The sequence below is a fragment of the Danio rerio genome, chromosome 21 (genome assembly GCF_049306965.1).
Source record: "Danio rerio strain Tuebingen ecotype United States chromosome 21, GRCz12tu, whole genome shotgun sequence".
Taxonomy (NCBI): Eukaryota; Metazoa; Chordata; class Actinopteri; order Cypriniformes; family Danionidae; genus Danio; species Danio rerio.
Genome location: NC_133196.1, coordinates 47,808,258 through 47,826,862, shown reverse-complemented (window position 1 = coordinate 47,826,862; position 18,605 = coordinate 47,808,258). Strand labels below are relative to the sequence as shown.

The window sequence follows — 18,605 nt, the reverse complement described above, 5'->3', positions numbered from 1 at the left end:
CGCTCCTGACAGCTAAGAACAGGAAACTGAGGCTACAATTCACACAGACTCACCAAAACTGGACAATAGAAGATTGGAGAAATGTTGCCTGCTCTGATGAGTCTCCATTTCTGCTGACACATTCAGATGGTCGGGTCAGAATTTGTCCTCAACAACATGAAAGCATGGATCATCCTGCCTTGTATCAACAGTTCAGGCTGGTGGTGGTGGTGTAATGGTGTGGGGAATATTTTCTTGGCACACTTTGGACCCATTAGTGCCAATTGAGCATCGTGTCAACACCACAGCCTACCTGAGTATTGTTGCTGACCATGTCCATCCCTTTATGACCACAGTGTCCTCATCTTCTCATGGATACTTCCACCAGGATGATGCACCATGTCATTAAGCGTGAATCATCTCAGACTGGTTTCTTGAACATGACGATGAGTTCACTGTACTCAAATGGCCTCCACAGTCACCAGAGCTCAACCCAATAGAGCAGCTTTGGGATGTGGTGGAACGGGAGATTGGCATCATGGATGTGCAGCCGACAAATCTGCAGCAACTGTGTGATGCTATTATGTCAATATGGAGCAAAATCTGAGGAATATTTCCAGTAGCTTCTTGACTCTACGCCACGAAGGATTAAGGCAGTTCTGAAGGCAAAAGGGGGTCCAACCCGGTACTAGTAAGGTGTACCTAATAAAGTGGCCGGTGAATGTATGTATATACACAAGTATAATCATCAGGATAATTATTGAATCTCCAGATTTGCCAATTTCTACAAATTCATACAATGTGACTTCATTTCCATGAATTCATATAAACAATTTGTGCAGATCGTTTTTCTCTTTCTTGCACTCTTATATCTTTCTTTTCATTTTTTAGAACCTGTTTTAACACATTTTAATCTGTTTTTAATCACTTTTATTATTTGTTTTTATTTTTCTATACTGGCGGTTCATTCCGCTGTGGCGACCCTGGATTAATAAAGGGACTAAGCCGGCAAGACAATGAATGAATGAATGAATTTTCCTATACTTTTATTCCTGTTTATGTAAAGCACTTTGAATTGCCACCGTGTATGAAATAAACTTACCTTGACAGAAAGTGTGCAGTCACGAGTGTAAAAGCGTCCGCTAAGTGCGTCACGTTTCCAAACCGTGAAAGAACAACACATTCTTGTTCGTCTTGTTCACGTTCAGATGATCTTGTTTGCATTCCTGACGTTTCCAGCATAATTCATACTTTGTGCATTTATGATTTATTTACTGCAGATGTCTGTGCCTGGTCCACCTGATGTCATACCTGTGCCAAAGCCGCGAGCAAAATATTTATTTGGGAAATCTTTAGCACAGCAACCCTCCATCGAGAGGTGAGCCTGAGGAAATATATGCAGTTTGTTCCCCTTCGGTTGGGGAACTTCAGTGCCATGAATGGGAGGATTCGTATCAGAAGCCGCTTATCTGGAGAGTATTGAACGGGCCAATGAATGAAATTAATTGGCAGCGTAAGCTTGCGCAGGTGTGCGACATCTGCAATCATCTCAGCATATAAGCACACCTGAAGCCAGCAGACGCCATCCTTTTCGCTTCAGATCCTTTCTGAGTGAGTCGATGAGGGTTCCTCTTGCTGATCAGCACTTCAGAGCGAACGAGTGTGTCTCCCGGTCCAGAGTGGGTCTTCGCGGTGGCAGACGGTCGAGCTGGGTTACTCCCTTGCCTGCGGTTCTTTGGGTCCGGTCCTCCAGAGCGGTGCGTATAGTTGCAACTTTCCTAAAAGAGCAACACAGTCGTGCAGCACGTCCTTTTCAGGATGGCGCTCCGACTGTGCGTTTCTGGATGCGGGGGTTTCCTGTCTCCGGATGATGGACACGATCACTGCATTGCATGTTTGGGGTTCCAGCATGTTAATGCGGTGCTCGCGGGCGGTTCATGTCGTCATTGCGATGCCATGACCGTTGCACAGCTAAGATCGCGGCTAACTTTCGCAAGAGAGCGAGCCACCCCAGTTGCCTCCTGTTCTAAAAAAGCAGCGGGCGCTCGGGCAGATCTGAGGGTTTCAGCGGGAGCTAATCCGCCGCCCACGGGCTCGCGGACCTCTCGCTCCTCACGGCGCTCCATCCAAGCTTCGGGTGGTGAGAGTGATCCGTCTAACCAGATGGTAGCTCTCACACTCGCTGACACCGGAGATCAGATGTCCTCCGCGGCATCGGAGGGTGGGCTTTCACTGTCCGACGAAGATCCGGACCCGCTCGCCCCCTCCGGGCAGGTGAGCGCTGTCAAATCGGATCCTGAAGCGGACATGTTAGCCGTGCTTTCCCGGGCTGCTTCGGCCGTGGGGTTGGAGATGGTTTATCCCCCAGCTCCGCGGCCGGACCGACTAGATGGGTGCTACGTAGAGGACCAGAAGGCGAAGCCTTCGAAGCCTCTCGTCCCCTTCTTCCCGGAAGTGCACAGTAGGCTCACGCAGTCCTGGAGGGCACCTTTCTCTGCCCGTGCTGCGAGTGCCTCCGCCCTCACCGCCCTTGACGGCGGAGCTGCCAGGGGGTATGAGGCGATCCCGTCAGTGGAGCGCGCTATCGCGGTCAATCTTTGTCCGCGCGGCGCCTCTACGTGGCGGGGTTTGCCCCGCCTCCCGTCCAAAGCCTGTAGGTTGTCTGCCTCCCTCGGAGCCAGAGCTTATAAGGCTGCGGGCCAGGCTGCTTCTGCTTTGCACGCGATGGCCACCTACCAGCGCTACCAAGCGCAGGCGCTGGCCGAGCTGCACGAGGGCGGGTCCAACCCAAGCTTATTACATGAGCTGCGCACCGCGACCGACTATGCTCTTCGGACTACTAAGTCCGCCGCGTGTGCGCTGGGGAGGACGATGTCCACACTTGTGGTTCAGGAACGCCACCTCTGGCTAAACCTGGCCGATATGCGCGACGTTGACAAAGTTCGCTTTCTTGACTCGCCCATATCCCAGGCTGGCCTGTTCGGCGACACCGTCGGTGAATTCACCCAGGAATTCAAGGCGGTGAAAGAGCAGTCGGATGCGATGGGCAATGTCATCTATCGGCGTGGCCGTAAGCCCGCTCCGCCTGCCGAGCCATCCACCTCCGCTGTTCCTCGCCGAGGGCGCCCGCCAACGAGTGCTGCCCCGCCCCCGCCTGCGCCTCCGGCCAAGCGGGCGCGGCGTTCACCTCGAAAGCAGGCAGCCCCTCCTGCCCAGGGCGCCGTTAAGTCCGGTAAACGGACCGCGAAGCGTCCCTGAGACAGGCCATCCGGAGAAGAGGAAACTTGCTCTTTCCCCGCTGGAGGGCGGGGCCCCGATAACAACGGTACTTTTCAGTGCCACCAAAACATCAGTAAAAGAGCACTTTTTCCCTTCCCCGGATGTGACTGCACGAGTTCTGCCAGTCCGGGACGCGCTGCCTTCCGGCTCGCAGACTCTACGTGCTTCGCCAGTGGCTCACGAGCGCTGGGGGGACGGTCTCCCTTCCCTCAGCCCTCCAGCCCCCTCTCCGGAGTCAGGGTGCGGAGCCAGAGCGAATCGCTCTCCTCCAGCTTTTCCGCGGGACCCTCGTGCTTCCCGGATCAGCACACCCACTCCGCGCTGCCCCACCGCTGGTACGTCAGCGATTGTAGCGATGACTCCATTAGCGAGGGCTCTGCCTGCCTGGTTAGCGCGGGCCAGCCCCTCGCGGTGGCTCATACGCACAATCAGACTCGGTTACGCGATTCAGTTCGCGAAGCGGCCCCCCAAGTTTACGGGCGTGTATTTCTCCAGGGTCAACCCCCTGTCCGCCCCTGTCTTGCGAGAGGAGATTGCTGCCCTCCTGGCGAAGGGTGCAATCGAGCCGGTTCCTCCAGCCGAGATGGAGAGTGGGTTTTACAGCCCATACTTCATCGTACCCAAAAAGAGCGGTGGGTCACGGCCAATCCTAGATCTGCGCGTTTTGAACCGCTGTCTGCACAAGCTGCCGTTCAGAATGCTCACGCAGAGGCGCATTCTCCAATGCGTTCGTCCTCGGGATTGGTTTGCAGCCATAGACCTGAAGGACGCGTATTTCCATGTCTCCATTCTTCCACGCCACCGCCAATTTCTGCGGTTTGCGTTCGAGGGTCGAGCGTGGCAGTACAAGGTCCTCCCCTTCGGGCTCTCTCTGTCTCCGCGGGTCTTCACCAAACTCGCGGAGGGTGCCCTAGCGCCCCTTCGGCTCGCGGGCATTCGCATACTCAGTTATCTCGACGACTGGCTGATTTTAGCCCACTCGCGGGAGCAATTGATTGTGCACAGGGACGAGGTGCTTCGGCATCTCCGCCTACTGGGGCTTCAGGTCAACCGAGAAAAGAGCAAACTCGCCCCCGTGCAGAGGATTTCTTTTCTCGGGATGGAGCTGGACTCGATCACCATGGTAGCGCACCTCTCCGAGGAACGCGCTCGCCTGTTGCTGAACTGTCTGAGGGAGCTCGACAGCAAACTAGTGGTCCCACTGAAGTTCTTTCAGAGGCTCCTGGGGCATATGGCATCCGCAGCCGCCGTCACGCCGCTCGGGTTGCTCCATATGAGACCACTTCAGCACTGGCTTCACGATCGGGTCCCCAGACGCGCATGGCACGCGGGCACACACCGGGTCTCGGTTACTGCGCTGTGTCGCCGCGCCCTCAGCCCTTGGAACGACCCCTCGTTCCTACAGGCCGGTGTGCCTCTAGGACAGGCGTCCAGCCATGTTGTTGTTTCAACAGACGCTTCCAACACGGGTTGGGGGGCCGTGTGTCGCGGGCATGCGGCTGCGGGCCTCTGGAAGGGTGCCCAGCTGCATTGGCATATCAATCGCCTAGAGCTGTTGGCAGTGTTCCTCGCTCTCCACCGCTTTTTACCGGTGCTGGAGCGGCAACACGTGCTGGTCAGGACGGACAGTACGGCGGCGGCGGTGTATATCAACCGCATGGGGGGTATGCGCTCTCGCCGCATGTCTCAGCTCGCCCGCCGTCTGCTCCTCTGGAGTCACCCGCGGCTGAAATCGCTGCGCGCCATTCACGTCCCAGGCACGCTCAATCGTGCAGCCGATGCGCTCTCACGACAGCTGTTACGCCCTGGAGAATGGAGACTCCACCCCGAGTCTGTTCAGCTGATATGGGCGCGATTCGGGGAGGCCCAGATCGATCTGTTTGCTTCCCCCGAGAACGCTCACTGCCAGTTGTTTTTTTCCCTGACCGAGGGCTCTCTCGGCACGGATGCACTGGCCCACAGCTGGCCTCGGGGCATGCGCAAGTATGCGTTTCCCCCAGTGAGCCTGCTCGCGCAGTTTCTGTGCAAGGTCAGGGAGGACGAGGAACAGGTTCTGCTAGTTGCGCCCCTTTGGCCCAACCGGACCTGGATATCAGAGCTCTCACTCCTCGCGACGGCCCTCCCCTGGCGGATCCCTTTGAGAGAGGACCTACTCTCTCAGGGACAGGGCACCATCTGGCACCCTCGCCCCGATCTTTGGAACCTCCACGTGTGGTCCCTAGACGCGAGGAAGACTTAGGTAACCTACCGACTGCGGTGGTTAATACCATCACTCAGGCTAGAGCCCCCTCCACGAGGCGCGCCTACGCCCTGAAGTGGAGTCTATTCACTGAATGGTGCGTCTCTCGCAGAGAAGACCCCCGAAATTGCCAGATTAGTGTTGTGCTCTCTTTCCTTCAAGAGAAGTTGGACAGCAGGCTGTCGCCCTCCACTCTCAAGGTTTACGTGGCCGCCATCTCCGCTTATCATAGCGCGGTAGCTGGCGGCACCGTGGGAAAGCATAACCTGGTCATCCAGTTCCTTAGGGGTGCTAGGCGGATTAATCCATCTCGCCCCCCTCTCATGCCCTCTTGGGATCTCGCCCTCGTTCTCACGAGTCTGCGATCCGATCCCTTTGAGCCACTCGAATCAGTATCTCTAAGATTTCTGTCCCTGAAGACAGCTCTGCTGGTTGCGTTGGCCTCCATCAAGAGGGTCGGGGACCTGGAGGCATTTTCGGTCAGTGACTCGTGCCTGGAATTCGGGCCGGATTACTCTCACGTTATCCTGAGACCCCGCCCCGGTTATGTGCCCAAGGTTCCTACCACCCCCTTTAGAGATCAGGTAGTGAACCTGCAAGCGCTGCCCCCGGAGGAGGCAGACCCAGCCCTTTCTTTACTTTGTCCAGTTCGCGCTCTGCGCATTTATGTGGACCGTACTCAGAATTTTAGATCATCGGAGCAGCTCTTTGTCTGTTATGGCGGTCGGCAGCAGGGAAGTGCCGTATCGAAACAAAGATTATCCCACTGGATTGTGGATGCCATTTCACTCGCTTATTCGAGTCGAGGTCAGCCGTGTCCCCCGGGAGTACGTGCACACTCCACTCGGAGCGTTGCATCCTCTTGGGCGCGTGCACGCGGCGCCTCTCTAACAGACATCTGTAGAGCTGCGGGCTGGGCGACACCCAACACATTTGCAAGGTTTTACAATCTGCGAGTGGAGCCGGTTTCCTCAAGGGTATTAGGTAACCCTTTGGTGATTGAGGAGACAACTCGGTAGGGTGTTGAAACACGCTTGCTGCGCCATTCTCCCTAACACGGAGGTACGTGCGCCTTTTTTATCTGTCAGTAAAGTTCCCCGTCAGGTGAGCCCTGCAGATTCCTCCGTGGCCCCCAGCACTGACTCAGCGGAGGAGTCACTTGCTGGCCCACTACGTTGTAGGTCTGCCCGCTGGTCAGCCCGCGTTTTGGGTATAGGTGCCTGCTATGCGTGATCCCCACTAGGCGATCCCATAGGCTTATTCCGCCACGGTTAAGTCCCCCCCCTGGGCGGACCCGTGTCTTCCCTCTCCGCTAACCACTCTTTGCTATGCGTACTCCCCCTTTTTAGGGCTAGTCCATAGGTAAATTCTGCCATCTATCCCCCCCTTGGGTAACGGATGGCCTCCGCAGCGTCCTCCCTATCGGGATTGCACGCTTCCCAACGTACTGTCGTATTTCCTAGAATTATCTAGATGCTCACGACTTCCCAAAAAATATATCTAAATCCGTAAAACTTCTGTTGAAGTAGGATAAATTAGGGCCAGGGACACGTTGGAGGACCGCGCCCCCCATGATGTGGGTGCGTCACGCTTGCTTGACTATCTCCTCATCGGGGGTGTTGGTAAGGTGCAGTCATTATGGCGCTTTCCATATTCTCCCATTCATGGCACTGAAGTTCCCCAACCGAAGGGGAACGTTCGAGGTTACAGAAGTAACCCTTCGTTCCCCGAGGAGGGGAACGGAAGTGCCATATTCCGTCGCCATAATGACTGTCCCTTAGCTGTTTGAAAGTCTCTTCAGCTTAAAAGGATGGCGTCTGCTGGCTTCAGGTGTGCTTATATGCTGAGATGATTGCAGATGTCGCACACCTGCGCAAGCTTACGCTGCCAATTAATTTCATTCATTGGCCCGTTCAATACTCTCCAGATAAGCGGCTTCTGATACGAATCCTCCCATTCATGGCACTTCCGTTCCCCTCCTCGGGGAACGAAGGGTTACTTCTGTAACCTCGAACGTTCTCTGTAAAGTCATTCTACATTGCAAAAAATGCTTTTCTTACTTTGTTTTGGTCTTGTTTCTTATCTGTATATTTTAAATTCATAAATCAAGAAGCATTATATTATTATATATTTTTTCTTGCAAGTTAGATCAAATTCATAATAATACTGTAAATGTGATAAAAGTTTTACCATTAACTGCGACTAGACAATAATTTTATTTGAATGTAATTTATGCTGTATTATATATTATTATGCTATATAATATATTATTTATTTATTATAGTTTATTTTATTTGTATTTTATATTTTCATTGATTTTATTTTTATTATTTTATTTTTATTTAATTCGGTTATTATTTTAATAATAGCAAATTTAGCAATAGCAATTTTAACAAGATTTTTTCTTTGTATTTCATATTTCATACTTTGTTTTTTTTTTATTTTACTTGTATTTTTATTTTATTTCATTTTAAATGCGATAAAAGTTTAGCAATTAATTGCACCAAGAAAATTTATTTGATTTTAGTTTTAAATTTTAATTTATATGTAAAATTTTTAAGTATTTATGACAAAATATTTTGCAATTAATTGAAACAAAAATATTTTATTTGTGTTTTATACTTTATATTTTATTTGTATTTATTGTTTGTATTTATATTTATTTTATTTTATTCATTTTATTTTTTATTTTATTTTTATTTTATTTTAAATGTAATAAGTTTTAGCAATTAATTGCTACTAGAACATTTATTTTATTTGTATTTTATATTGTTTACGTTTAATTTTATTTTATTTTGCTTGCATTTTATTTTTATTTTATCTGCATTTATTTAAGTTTTGTTTTATTAATTTAAATTTAATTTTATTTCAAATGTAGAGGTGATTAAAAGCTTTACCAATTAATTGCAACTAGAAGTTTTATTTTATTTAAATGTAATATTTTATCATTTTTTTTTTTGCATTTATTTTATATTAAATTTGAGAAAAGTTTTAGCTATTAATTGCAAGTAGAAAATTTGAGACCGGCTGAAGCCTAGTCAGAAATAATGGCAGAAATTATGTCTCTGAGGCAAAGGTTTACACTACTAATATGTTTTAAGTTACCCGATGCTAGAAAAAAGGTATTTCTAAATGTATTTTGAAGTTACCAACAAGCTAAACGTAAACATGGAAAAAATAATGTAATAAATAATAAAAAGATGTACAAAAATGTTGAGAGAGCGTGTCTAATAATAAATCAGCTTTTTTGCAAAGTCAGTAAACTCATTTTATGCTCAAATCTCTTACAGAAATGGTGATGCTCCTTTGCCTCCTCCTGATGTTCAGATCAATACACAGATGAAAACTCAAGGTACTTTTTAATGTGTTTTTCTTGACGATAAATAGTATCTATTAAATATGCTAGCTATGGAGCTTAAAATATACCAAAACAATCTGAATTTGAATGGACTATAATATGCAGAGCTAGTGTTGTTCAGCCAATGATGAACTTGCGGTGAAAGTGTGACTATTTTCAATTTCACAAGGTTCCTTTTACAGGATGGACGTTGTGATGTGATTTAAATACAATCAGTAAATTAGCATCCGTTTAGTTGTTAAAGTATAAAAAGAGACGACACCATTTAAACGCAGGCGCCGTCATGAGCCACAGACCAGCACAGAAACTCCATTGAAAATACTGGGGTAAAATAAATTTCCATATTTTGAAGACATGGCGCGGAAAAGTATAATTTAATGCAGTGCTTCTTGTTTGGTCTGAGACCCACTTTCGTATCTCCACCAGACAGTGAAGATCGCTGTTTTTATAAAGAAATCAGATCTTAAATGCAGCGATTTTATATGAGATGACGATTAACTGTAAGCCCTGGGGCTGGCTGACGGAAATTAAAGGGCACCTATGGTGAAAAATCTACTTTTCAAGCTGTTTGGACAAACTGGTGTGTAAGTATAGTGTATAGACCGTCAAATTGTGGTGATATCAACACACCCAGTCCTTTTTTTCTTTTCAATTTAACAACATAAAAACGGTGGACCAATTGGAGCGGTTTTCATGTGCACGTGTTCATGTTGCACGTCTGCCATTTTCAGCGTGTGAGTCAAAGCGATATCAATAAAGAAACACCCGTGCTCTATTTTTAGATGAAAAGCTCATTGGGCTCAACACAAGATAAATATTCTCCACATTATCGCTCTATTCAGAATTATTGCTTGTACCTTTTGCGTGGCGCCGTGCATTTCGGAGTTCTGGGCGTGGGTTTCTGTCAGGGTGCACGCTGCGGAGCTTCGGGTCGACGGCTCGGCCCGGCGCCGTTGTGTTTGCCCTGGTGGAGGCTTGTGTTTGGAGTTCTGTAATGCGTGGAGCGACGATTCGGGACACTTCATGTTTCTGTCACGTCACTGAGTGTGTCTGGTGTGCCGTGTTGCGGCGCATTCTGTGCCTCAGTCAAAGTTAATTCAGTGTGTGTGGTTATTAGTCTAGGTGTACAAGCTCGACACTTATACATCGAGACTATACAAACTATACAACGACACAAATGATTTCGTACTCTCTGCTTGGTCTGTGTCCGAGTTGTACATGTACGGCTGAATGCTCATCCTAGCTTAGCTCAGCTTCTCTCTCTGTCTGTCAGCCTGTCTGTTGCAAACACAGAGCGTGGGGGCTCTTGGCTCCACCCCCTTGTTACGTTGGGCGGGAAGCCGAAACTGTGAAGCAACACGCCCCTAAAACAGCAAACTTTGTACATGCCCCCATGACACTTTTAAACACATTAGAATAAAAACATCTGAACTGTGTGTTGAACTAAACCTAAACTGGCACACTCAGAACAACCATAATATTAATATTAAATCATAAAAAAGGGGTCAACTATGTGCCCTTTAAAAGTCCATGTGCATATACCCCATTGTGTTCATTTGAATTATAAACGATTGCTATACTATTGCGATATTGCTATAAGTCAAAGTAAATTCAGAAATCGTTAATTACTTTTTTTATTTGTGTTTTCCATACTGACACAACCTTTTCTGATTTGGGGTTGTCCTATTAGGCAAGGCAAGTTTATTTATGTAGCGCATTTCATACACGGTGGCACTTCGAAGTGCTTTACATAAACAGGAATATAAGAGACGAGTATAAAAAAAATAAAAACAAATAATATAAAAACAGCCGAAAGCAGCGTATAGATGGTATGGTTTTTTCCATATTCTAAAACACCGGTGTATCATATTTTCCCACTTTACTTCCCCCATTCCGGTGATCCTTTTTTTATTTATATATATATATTTTTTTATTTTTTTATTTTTTTTATTTTTTTTTGCAGAAACGGACATCCAACATGAGGCTAGTGTGGACGGTTCATCTCATCAGTCGACATCCGCTTCTGTTCCCCCTGATCTTCTAGATGTTAAAAGCAGTGAAACGTTAGTGTGGCCGTCTTCGATCTCCATCAGCTCCGGTTTATCAGTGGAAGCACTGAGGTCTGCTGATTCGGATGATTCCCCTGCGGCTTCAGACTCGCCAAAAACACATCAGCATCTCTCTAAAGGCCAACACAATGTACAGAAAGCAAGGTGATGTGTTATTTAGAGCTGCGTGATGCGTCCTTTTTACATTTGCAGGTTTCTCAGTAGTAGAAGTAGTCGTAGTTGGGTAAACTTAGAGTGCACATAAATAAACAGTTTTATTTGCTGAAATAATAAAGGAAAAATGTACAATCACCGGCCACTTTATTAGGTACACCTTACTAGTACTGGGTTGGACCCCTTTTGCCTTCAGAACTGCTTAATCCTTCATGGCAGAGATTCAACAAGCTACTGGAAATATTCCTCAGAAATTTTGCTCCATATTGACATGATAGCATCACACAGTTGCTGCAGATTTGTCGGCTGCACATCCATGATGCCATCTATCTTTCCACCACATCCCAAAAGTGCTCAATTGGATTGAGCTCTGGTGACTGTGGAGGCCATTTGAGTACAGTGAACTCATTGCCATGTTCAAGAAACCAGATTATTCACGCTTTAAGACATGGTGCGTTATTTTGCTATAAGCAACCATCAGAAGATGAGGACACTGTGGTCATAAAGGGATGGACATGGTCAGCAGCACTACTCAGGTAGGCTGTGGTGTTGACACGATGCTCAATTGGTACTAATGGACCCAAAGTGTGCCAAGAAAATATTCCCCACACCATTACACCACCACCACCAGCCTGAACTGTTGATACAAGAAAGGATGGATCCATGCTTTCATGTTGTTGAGGACAAATTCTGACCCGACCATCTGAATGTGTCAGCAGAAATGGAGACTCAATGACTCATCAGAGCAGGCAACGTTTCTCCAATCTTCTATTGTCCAGTTTTGGTGAGCCTGTGTGATATGTAGCCTCAGTTTCCTGTTCTTAGCTGACAGGAGCGGCACCCGGTGTGGTCTTCTGCTGCTGTAGGCCATCTTCCTCAAGGTTGGACGTGTTGTGTGTTCAGAGATGCTCTTCTGCAGAGCTCGGTTGTAACGAGTGCTTATTTGAGTTACTGTTGCCTTTCTATCAGCTGGAAAACAGTCTGGCCATTCTCCTCTGACCTCTGGCATTAACAAGGCATTTGTGCCCACAGAACTGCCGCTCACTGGATATTTTCTCTTGTTCAGACCATTCCCTGTAAACCCTAGAGAAGGTTGTGCGTGAAATTCCCAGTAGATCAGCAGTTTCTGAAATACTCAGACCAGCCCGTCTGGCACCAACAACCATGCCACGTTCAAAGTCACGTAAATCAACTTTCTTCTCCATTCTGATGCTCAGTTTGAACTTCAGCAGATCATCTTGACCATGTCTACATGCCTAAATGCATTGAGTTGCTGCCATGTGATTGGCTGATTAGAAATTTGCGCTAACAGGCCATTGTACCTAATAAAGTGGCCGGTGAGTGTTTATCATACAAAAATAAACTTTATTATTACTGTTTCCCCCATCTCAACTATGTCTTGATTACATTTTTACACATTAGTCAGTGCACTCAAAAAATTCTTGGTTGTCGTAATCGACGGTTCAGATTTGGGCAAACCAAATGTTGGCTTAGCTTTTACTTTTACTGTTACATTTTAATCACACATTTAAAGTCTGTGTGAAATCCAAATTCGCATGGTTTAGTTTGCAGATAAAAAATTAATTAGTGCAAGTTAATAAGTTTTTGTAATCAAATCTGAGCATTTGCTTTCATATTTGGAGTGGCGGTCATTATTTTTAGCCACGCCCCGCTTGCCATTAGTTTACTAAGAGTGAATGATGTGCAAAGAAAGCCCCGCCCCCTACTCAATATTCCCTTTCAGTTTAAAGTACATTAGCACGCTTTAAACCCAATGGTTGGGTTTGTCCATATTTGACCCAACAGTGATTCAGCATTTTTTTTACAGTGGGTGATTTACTTTCTTCATTACAGTAAAACAGATAAGCTGACGGATGTTCAGTGGGCCAATGAAGAGATCCATCTCCAATCAGAGAGCCTTCAGAAAATGCCTGACAGACCCAAGAAACCACGGTACAGTCCAGAATTTGTTTGCACTTTATTTTACAGTATGTACATTACTGGAATGAGTAGTGAAAAATCAAGTGCTATTGCTTGCCAATAGATGAAGTGTAAGTAGAATAGAAGTATCTGTTGTCAATACTACCCAAAGTATGAGTAAAAGTAGCCCTTCTAACAGTACTCAAGAGTAGTGAGATGGTGAAAATCAATCCATCATATACCCTGCAGATAAAAATGTGGCTTACATCAGTGTCATTTACTTTTAAGGCTGTTTCTAAGTGTGAAAAGGTCAATTATTTGCCATTCATGGGAAATACATGTATAATGTGAGGTGAGAACACGTTACAATAATATGTGCACCTACAATAAGCAGACAGAAAACAATCTAGCTGTGCTGATATGTTAATGTACATGTTTTGACCTTTGACCCCTGACTAATAAGTTACGAGTGTCCAGCAGGTGGTGCCGCTAACCGAGCTTATTTAGCGCTGATAGAATACATACAGTTTGTGAGTGAAAACGTAACATTCTGTAGTGCAATTAATGATTGCTTATGGCCATTTGGTGACTTCAGTCAGGGGCGCCTGCAGGATTTTATTCAAAGGTACGCACATATCCAGCACCACCCTGCCCCATCCTCCCTTATTCTTATTTCAATCTCAAAAAACACTGATGATTGCTGTCAAAGGCAACATTATTTAAGACACTATTATGCCGCGAGTGAGACAGGAAATGAAAACACATCGTGTCTTAATTTCTATATATTTTTTGTTGGTCAGTTATCTACTAGATTAACAAGAATAACGAATAACATCTGAAGTGAAGTGCTTCAAAAGCAGTCTCTAACTCTTTTAGAAGGGTGAGAGAACTACTATATATGGCGGCACGATGGCTCAGTGGTTAGCACCGTCGCCTCACAGCAAGAAGGTCACTGGGTCGAGTCCCGGCTGGGTCAGTTGGCATGTCTGTGTGGAGTTTGCATGTTCTCGCACGCATATGGGTGGTTTCGCCTGGAAGGGCATCCGCTGTGTATAGCATTTTCTGGAATAGTTGGCGATTCATTCCGCTGTGGCAACCCGTGACAACTTGGGAGACTTTATATATATTATATAAATATATATATATATATATATTTACATATATATGTTACATATATGGAGTTACATATATGTTGTCAGGTTACTTTTTCATGCATTACCACTGTACACTGTAGGTAACCCTTATTTTTATTTATGATATATATACATATATCATATACATATACATATATATACATACACATACACATATACATATATATACACACACACACACACACACACACACATATATATACACACACACACATATATATATATATATATATATGTATATATATATATATATATATATATATATATATGTGTATATATATATATATATATATATATATATATATATATATATATATATATATATATATATATATATATATATGTGTGTATATATATATATATGTGTGTATATATATATATGTGTGTGTATGTATGTATGTATGTATGTATATATGCGTGTATATATATATATATATATATATATATATATATATATATATATATATATATATATATATATATATATATATATTTATTTATTTATTGATTTATGTAGGTGTGTACATATACATATGTGTTTAAAATTGCGACTTGTTTTAGATTTGTAGCATTGTGTCAACTCGTTTATAGCCTAGTGCTTTGCAAAGTTTGGCAATCTTGTGATCTGTCTGTTTGCAGGGCTGCAACCATTCGTGTGAGTAGGAAGAAGCAAACATTATCAGGGCAGAAATCAGACCAGACTCGCAGTGAGTTTACCGTGTCTCAGTCCAGCTGGCTTGACGTGTGGAAAGGACGCAAGTAAATAACTTTTTACATTATCCTTTAAATCAGAGCTTCACGCTCTATTCACACGGGGCGTCAGCGTCAACGCTTCCCATTCACTTTGAATAGGTGACGTCAGGCGTTGCCGAACTGCATTGTGGATCTGTCGACGCCGCTTCAGAGGCGTTGCTTGCTGCAGAAGTTAGGACCAGCTCAACTTTTCAAGCGCCGACAGAAGCGTCAGCCAATGAGATCGCTGTATGCAAATACACCAGCTAGACAATGGCCTATTGCTGACTGAATTTCATTGGCTGACGCTGCTATGACGATCGCGTCAGCCCCAACTTCAGACACGCCTTCAGTCAAGCGTTGATGCTGGAGCCCCGTGTGAATGGGGCGTCAGGGAAGAGTGAACTTTACATTAAAGTCTGCTTGAAATCAAAATTTACACTGTATATCTTGCTAGCTCAAGTTGTTATTTTTAAGGTGAATAATTGATGCAAGTAAAAAAAGTTGACTGCTTTGGTAATCTTCAATGGAAGTCTGAACAGTTTTTCTGTCAGATCTTGTCTTCTGTGCACATTCTGCTGAATAACATTGTTTTCAAGACGGTCACATGCCGTAAGCATGCTGTTCTTTTCAATGCCACATTTTACTGCACATGCAGAGATTCAACAACAACAACCAAGAACATTGTTGTCCCATCATGCCCAGCGCTCACGTGTTTTAAAGCTAAGGCTTTAATACTAGTGCATTACAAACGGCACAGAGTACCCTTTCAAAAAAAAAAAGATGTCAACTTTAAGTTCATTTTCTGAAGTAATGTTGAAGTACACGCCTCAGATCTCTCTTTTAAATTTCATATTTTCTACAGGATGCTTTACAATAATATATTAGGCAGAACTGAAGCCAAAACTGCAGATCATAGTCCAAAATTTAGAACAAATAAATTAATATGTTGGGGAAAGCATTAAATACAATTTTAATAAACAAAAAAAAGAAGAGAAATATATTTTAAAAATATTACATTTAGTTGAAATGGGTTTGTTTTTTTTCGCAGTAGATTTTAAAAGCTCTAAATTGAGCTCAGGTACTGATCGTTCTTGATGTGTTTTAGCAGCTTCTTTGGAGTTTACCTGTGCTCAATTCTGTTGACTGGACATGATTTGAAAAGGCATACACCTGTCTATATAAGGTCCCAGGGTTGACAGTGCATATCAAAGCACAAACCAAGCATGAAGACAAAGGAATTGTCTGTAGACCTCCGAGACTGCTCTGAAAGTTTTAATGAGCACAGTAGGCTTCATCATCTGTAAGTGGAAGATGTTTGGAACCACCAGGACTCTTCCTAGAGCTGGCCGGCCATCTAAACTGAGTGATCAGGGAGAAGGGTCTTAGTCAGGAAGGTGACTAATAACCTGATGGTCACTCTGTCTGAGCTCCTGCGTTCTTCTGTAGAGAGAGGAGAACCTTACTGAAGGACAACCATCTGTGCAGCAATCCACCAATCAGGCCTGTATGGTAGAGCGATCAGATGGAAGAAACTCCCGCTTGGAAATTCGCCAAAAGGCATCTGAAGGACTCTCAGACCATCAGAAACTAAACTCTCTGCTCTGATGAGACTCAAACTGAACTCTTTGGAGTGAACGCCAGGCGTTACGTTTGGAGAACAGCAGGCAGCGCTCATCAGCAGGCTAACAGCATCCCTACAGTGAAGCATGGTGGTGTTGGCATCATGCTGTGGGGATGTGTTTCAGCAGCAGGAACTGGAAGACTAGTCAGGATGGAGGGAAAGATGAATGCAGCAATGTACAGAGACATCCTGAATGAAGACCTGCACAAGAGTGCTCTTGACCTCAGACTGGGGCAACGGTTCATCTTCCAGCAGGACAATGACCCACCGACAAAATACCAATGGAGTGGCTTCACAACAACTCGGTGAATGTCCTTGAGTGGCCCAGCCAGAGCCCAGACCTAAATCCTATTGAACATCTCTGGAGAGATCTTAAAATGGCTGTACACCATCGCGTCATAATGAGATATTAAATATCAATGCTAAAATGAAGTGCTTTAATTGAAAGTAGCAGTTATAGAAACTAACATAGAAACAAACGCGTAAAGCATATTAGTATTTCTAACAAAATGTTGCTAAAAGAAAGTTTTAGATTGATGTTACCTTTAATGTTTTGTAGGCACATGGTACTTTGGGCCACTCTAGACGGGAATCTGATGTCAATGTGGAAAAAACGCACAGTGAGTTGTTTTACTTTTTTCCAATAGTGAACAAGGCTGCACAATACTGTGAAAATATGCAATGTTGTTGTTGTTGAGTGTTGTGAAAATGGCATTTCTTACAATATATTGCTAACTTACAAAACTATTTTATCTGCAATTTAAAAAAAGTAACATAATAAAACCCAAATATCCTCCAACTTTTCCTAAATTTGTGTGAATTTCTTTCTAACATTGTTATTTTAGTAAATTTACAAAACGCAAAAAAGCTATGGGTATTTATACCTTTAAAGGTCCTGTGAAGTGATTTTAAATGTGCATTTTTATTCGATGTTTGACGTAATCTCAACCAAAACATGAAGAGATATCTTACAATACAGATGCTAATATCTAAAAAAAACGTTATTTTAATTTTGTGCAACCTTTAATTAACATAGCTCATGCATTTTAATATCTGATACTTTTCCTCGTGTCTCTGAATATGCGTGCCTTTGTTGCCTAGTTACTTCTTGCTAACTTTCTAATAGCGAAATCATACCTTTACTTCAGATATGTCTTTGAAAGTGAGGTGTGGACATTCGCTGATGGTCTTGCAGCTTGCATATACACTACCTGACAATAGTCTTGTCGTCTATTCAAGTTTTAGCAACAACAAATAATAACTTGACTTCGAGTTGATCATTTGGTATTAGAAGTGGCTTATATGAAAGGCGAAGGCTTCTAGATTATGCTTGTTTTAACATAATAAAATATGACCATGGCTTGATTTTGTTAATATTTAATCAGGACAGTAAGGTCTGACTCTGCTTAGACTAAAGTCTCATCACTGAACAGAAATAATGTCCAGTATAGAATATAAAGTCCTGCTGCAGTGGAGACAGAATGAATATTGTGTCTGACTCCATCATGAGCTTGGAGGACTGCATCCATACACCTCTGACATGACTCAAATCACTGATTTATAAAGTCATCTGGAATGAAGAAGAAAGCGTTCCTGCAGGACTCCCAGAGTTCATCAAGATTCATCTTCAATGCCTCCTCCTTCATCATACCCCAGACATACTCAATGTTTATGTCTGGTGACTAAACTGGACAATCCTGGAGCACTCTTTGCTTTCAGGAGCTTTGATGTGGAGGCTGAAGTATGAGAAGGAGCGCTATCCTGCTGGAGAATTGTTCCTCTCCTGTGGTTTGTAATGTAATGGGCAGCACAAATGTCTTGATATCTCAGGCTGTCGATGTTGCAGATCTCTCGCACACCCCATACTGAATGTAACCCAAAACCATGATTTTTTTCTTAACCGAACTTGACTGATTTCTGTGAGAGTCTTGGCTTCATGCTGGTTCCAGTAGGTCTTCTGCAGTATTTGTGATGATTGGGATGCAGTTCAACAGTTCAACAGAAAATCCACCTTCTGCCACTTCCAAATGATCAACTAAAGTCAAGTTATTATTTGTTTCGTGTACAACTGGGATCAACGATAAGACTTTTGTCAAGT

The 18,605-nt window shown here is 44.5% G+C and overlaps 1 protein-coding gene across 24 annotated transcripts in view; it reads left to right on the top strand.

Annotated features, from left to right (window-relative positions):
• The window catches only part of LOC100005008 (arf-GAP with Rho-GAP domain, ANK repeat and PH domain-containing protein 1), a 46,995-nt gene that overhangs the window by 1,548 nt on the left and 26,842 nt on the right, over positions 1-18,605 (top strand). For 21 of the 24 annotated variants that reach the window (XR_012396957.1, XR_012396958.1, XR_012396952.1 and 18 more), the window contains 6 exons: positions 1,260-1,357; positions 8,788-8,849; positions 10,819-11,068; positions 12,932-13,030; positions 14,791-14,910; positions 17,067-17,127. Coding sequence is in view for 8 of the 24 variants with exons in the window: in XM_001344132.9 (XP_001344168.4) it covers positions 1,260-1,357; positions 8,788-8,849; positions 10,819-11,068; positions 12,932-13,030; positions 14,791-14,910; positions 17,067-17,127 (690 nt within the window). In the remaining 16 variants the exon portion in view is untranslated. Of the gene's footprint in view, positions 1-1,259; positions 1,358-8,787; positions 8,850-10,818; positions 11,069-12,931; positions 13,031-14,790; positions 14,911-15,003; positions 17,128-18,605 lie in introns of all 24 variants that reach the window. The other 3 variants (XM_073935531.1, XM_073935530.1, XM_073935532.1) reach the window with 2 other exon arrangements.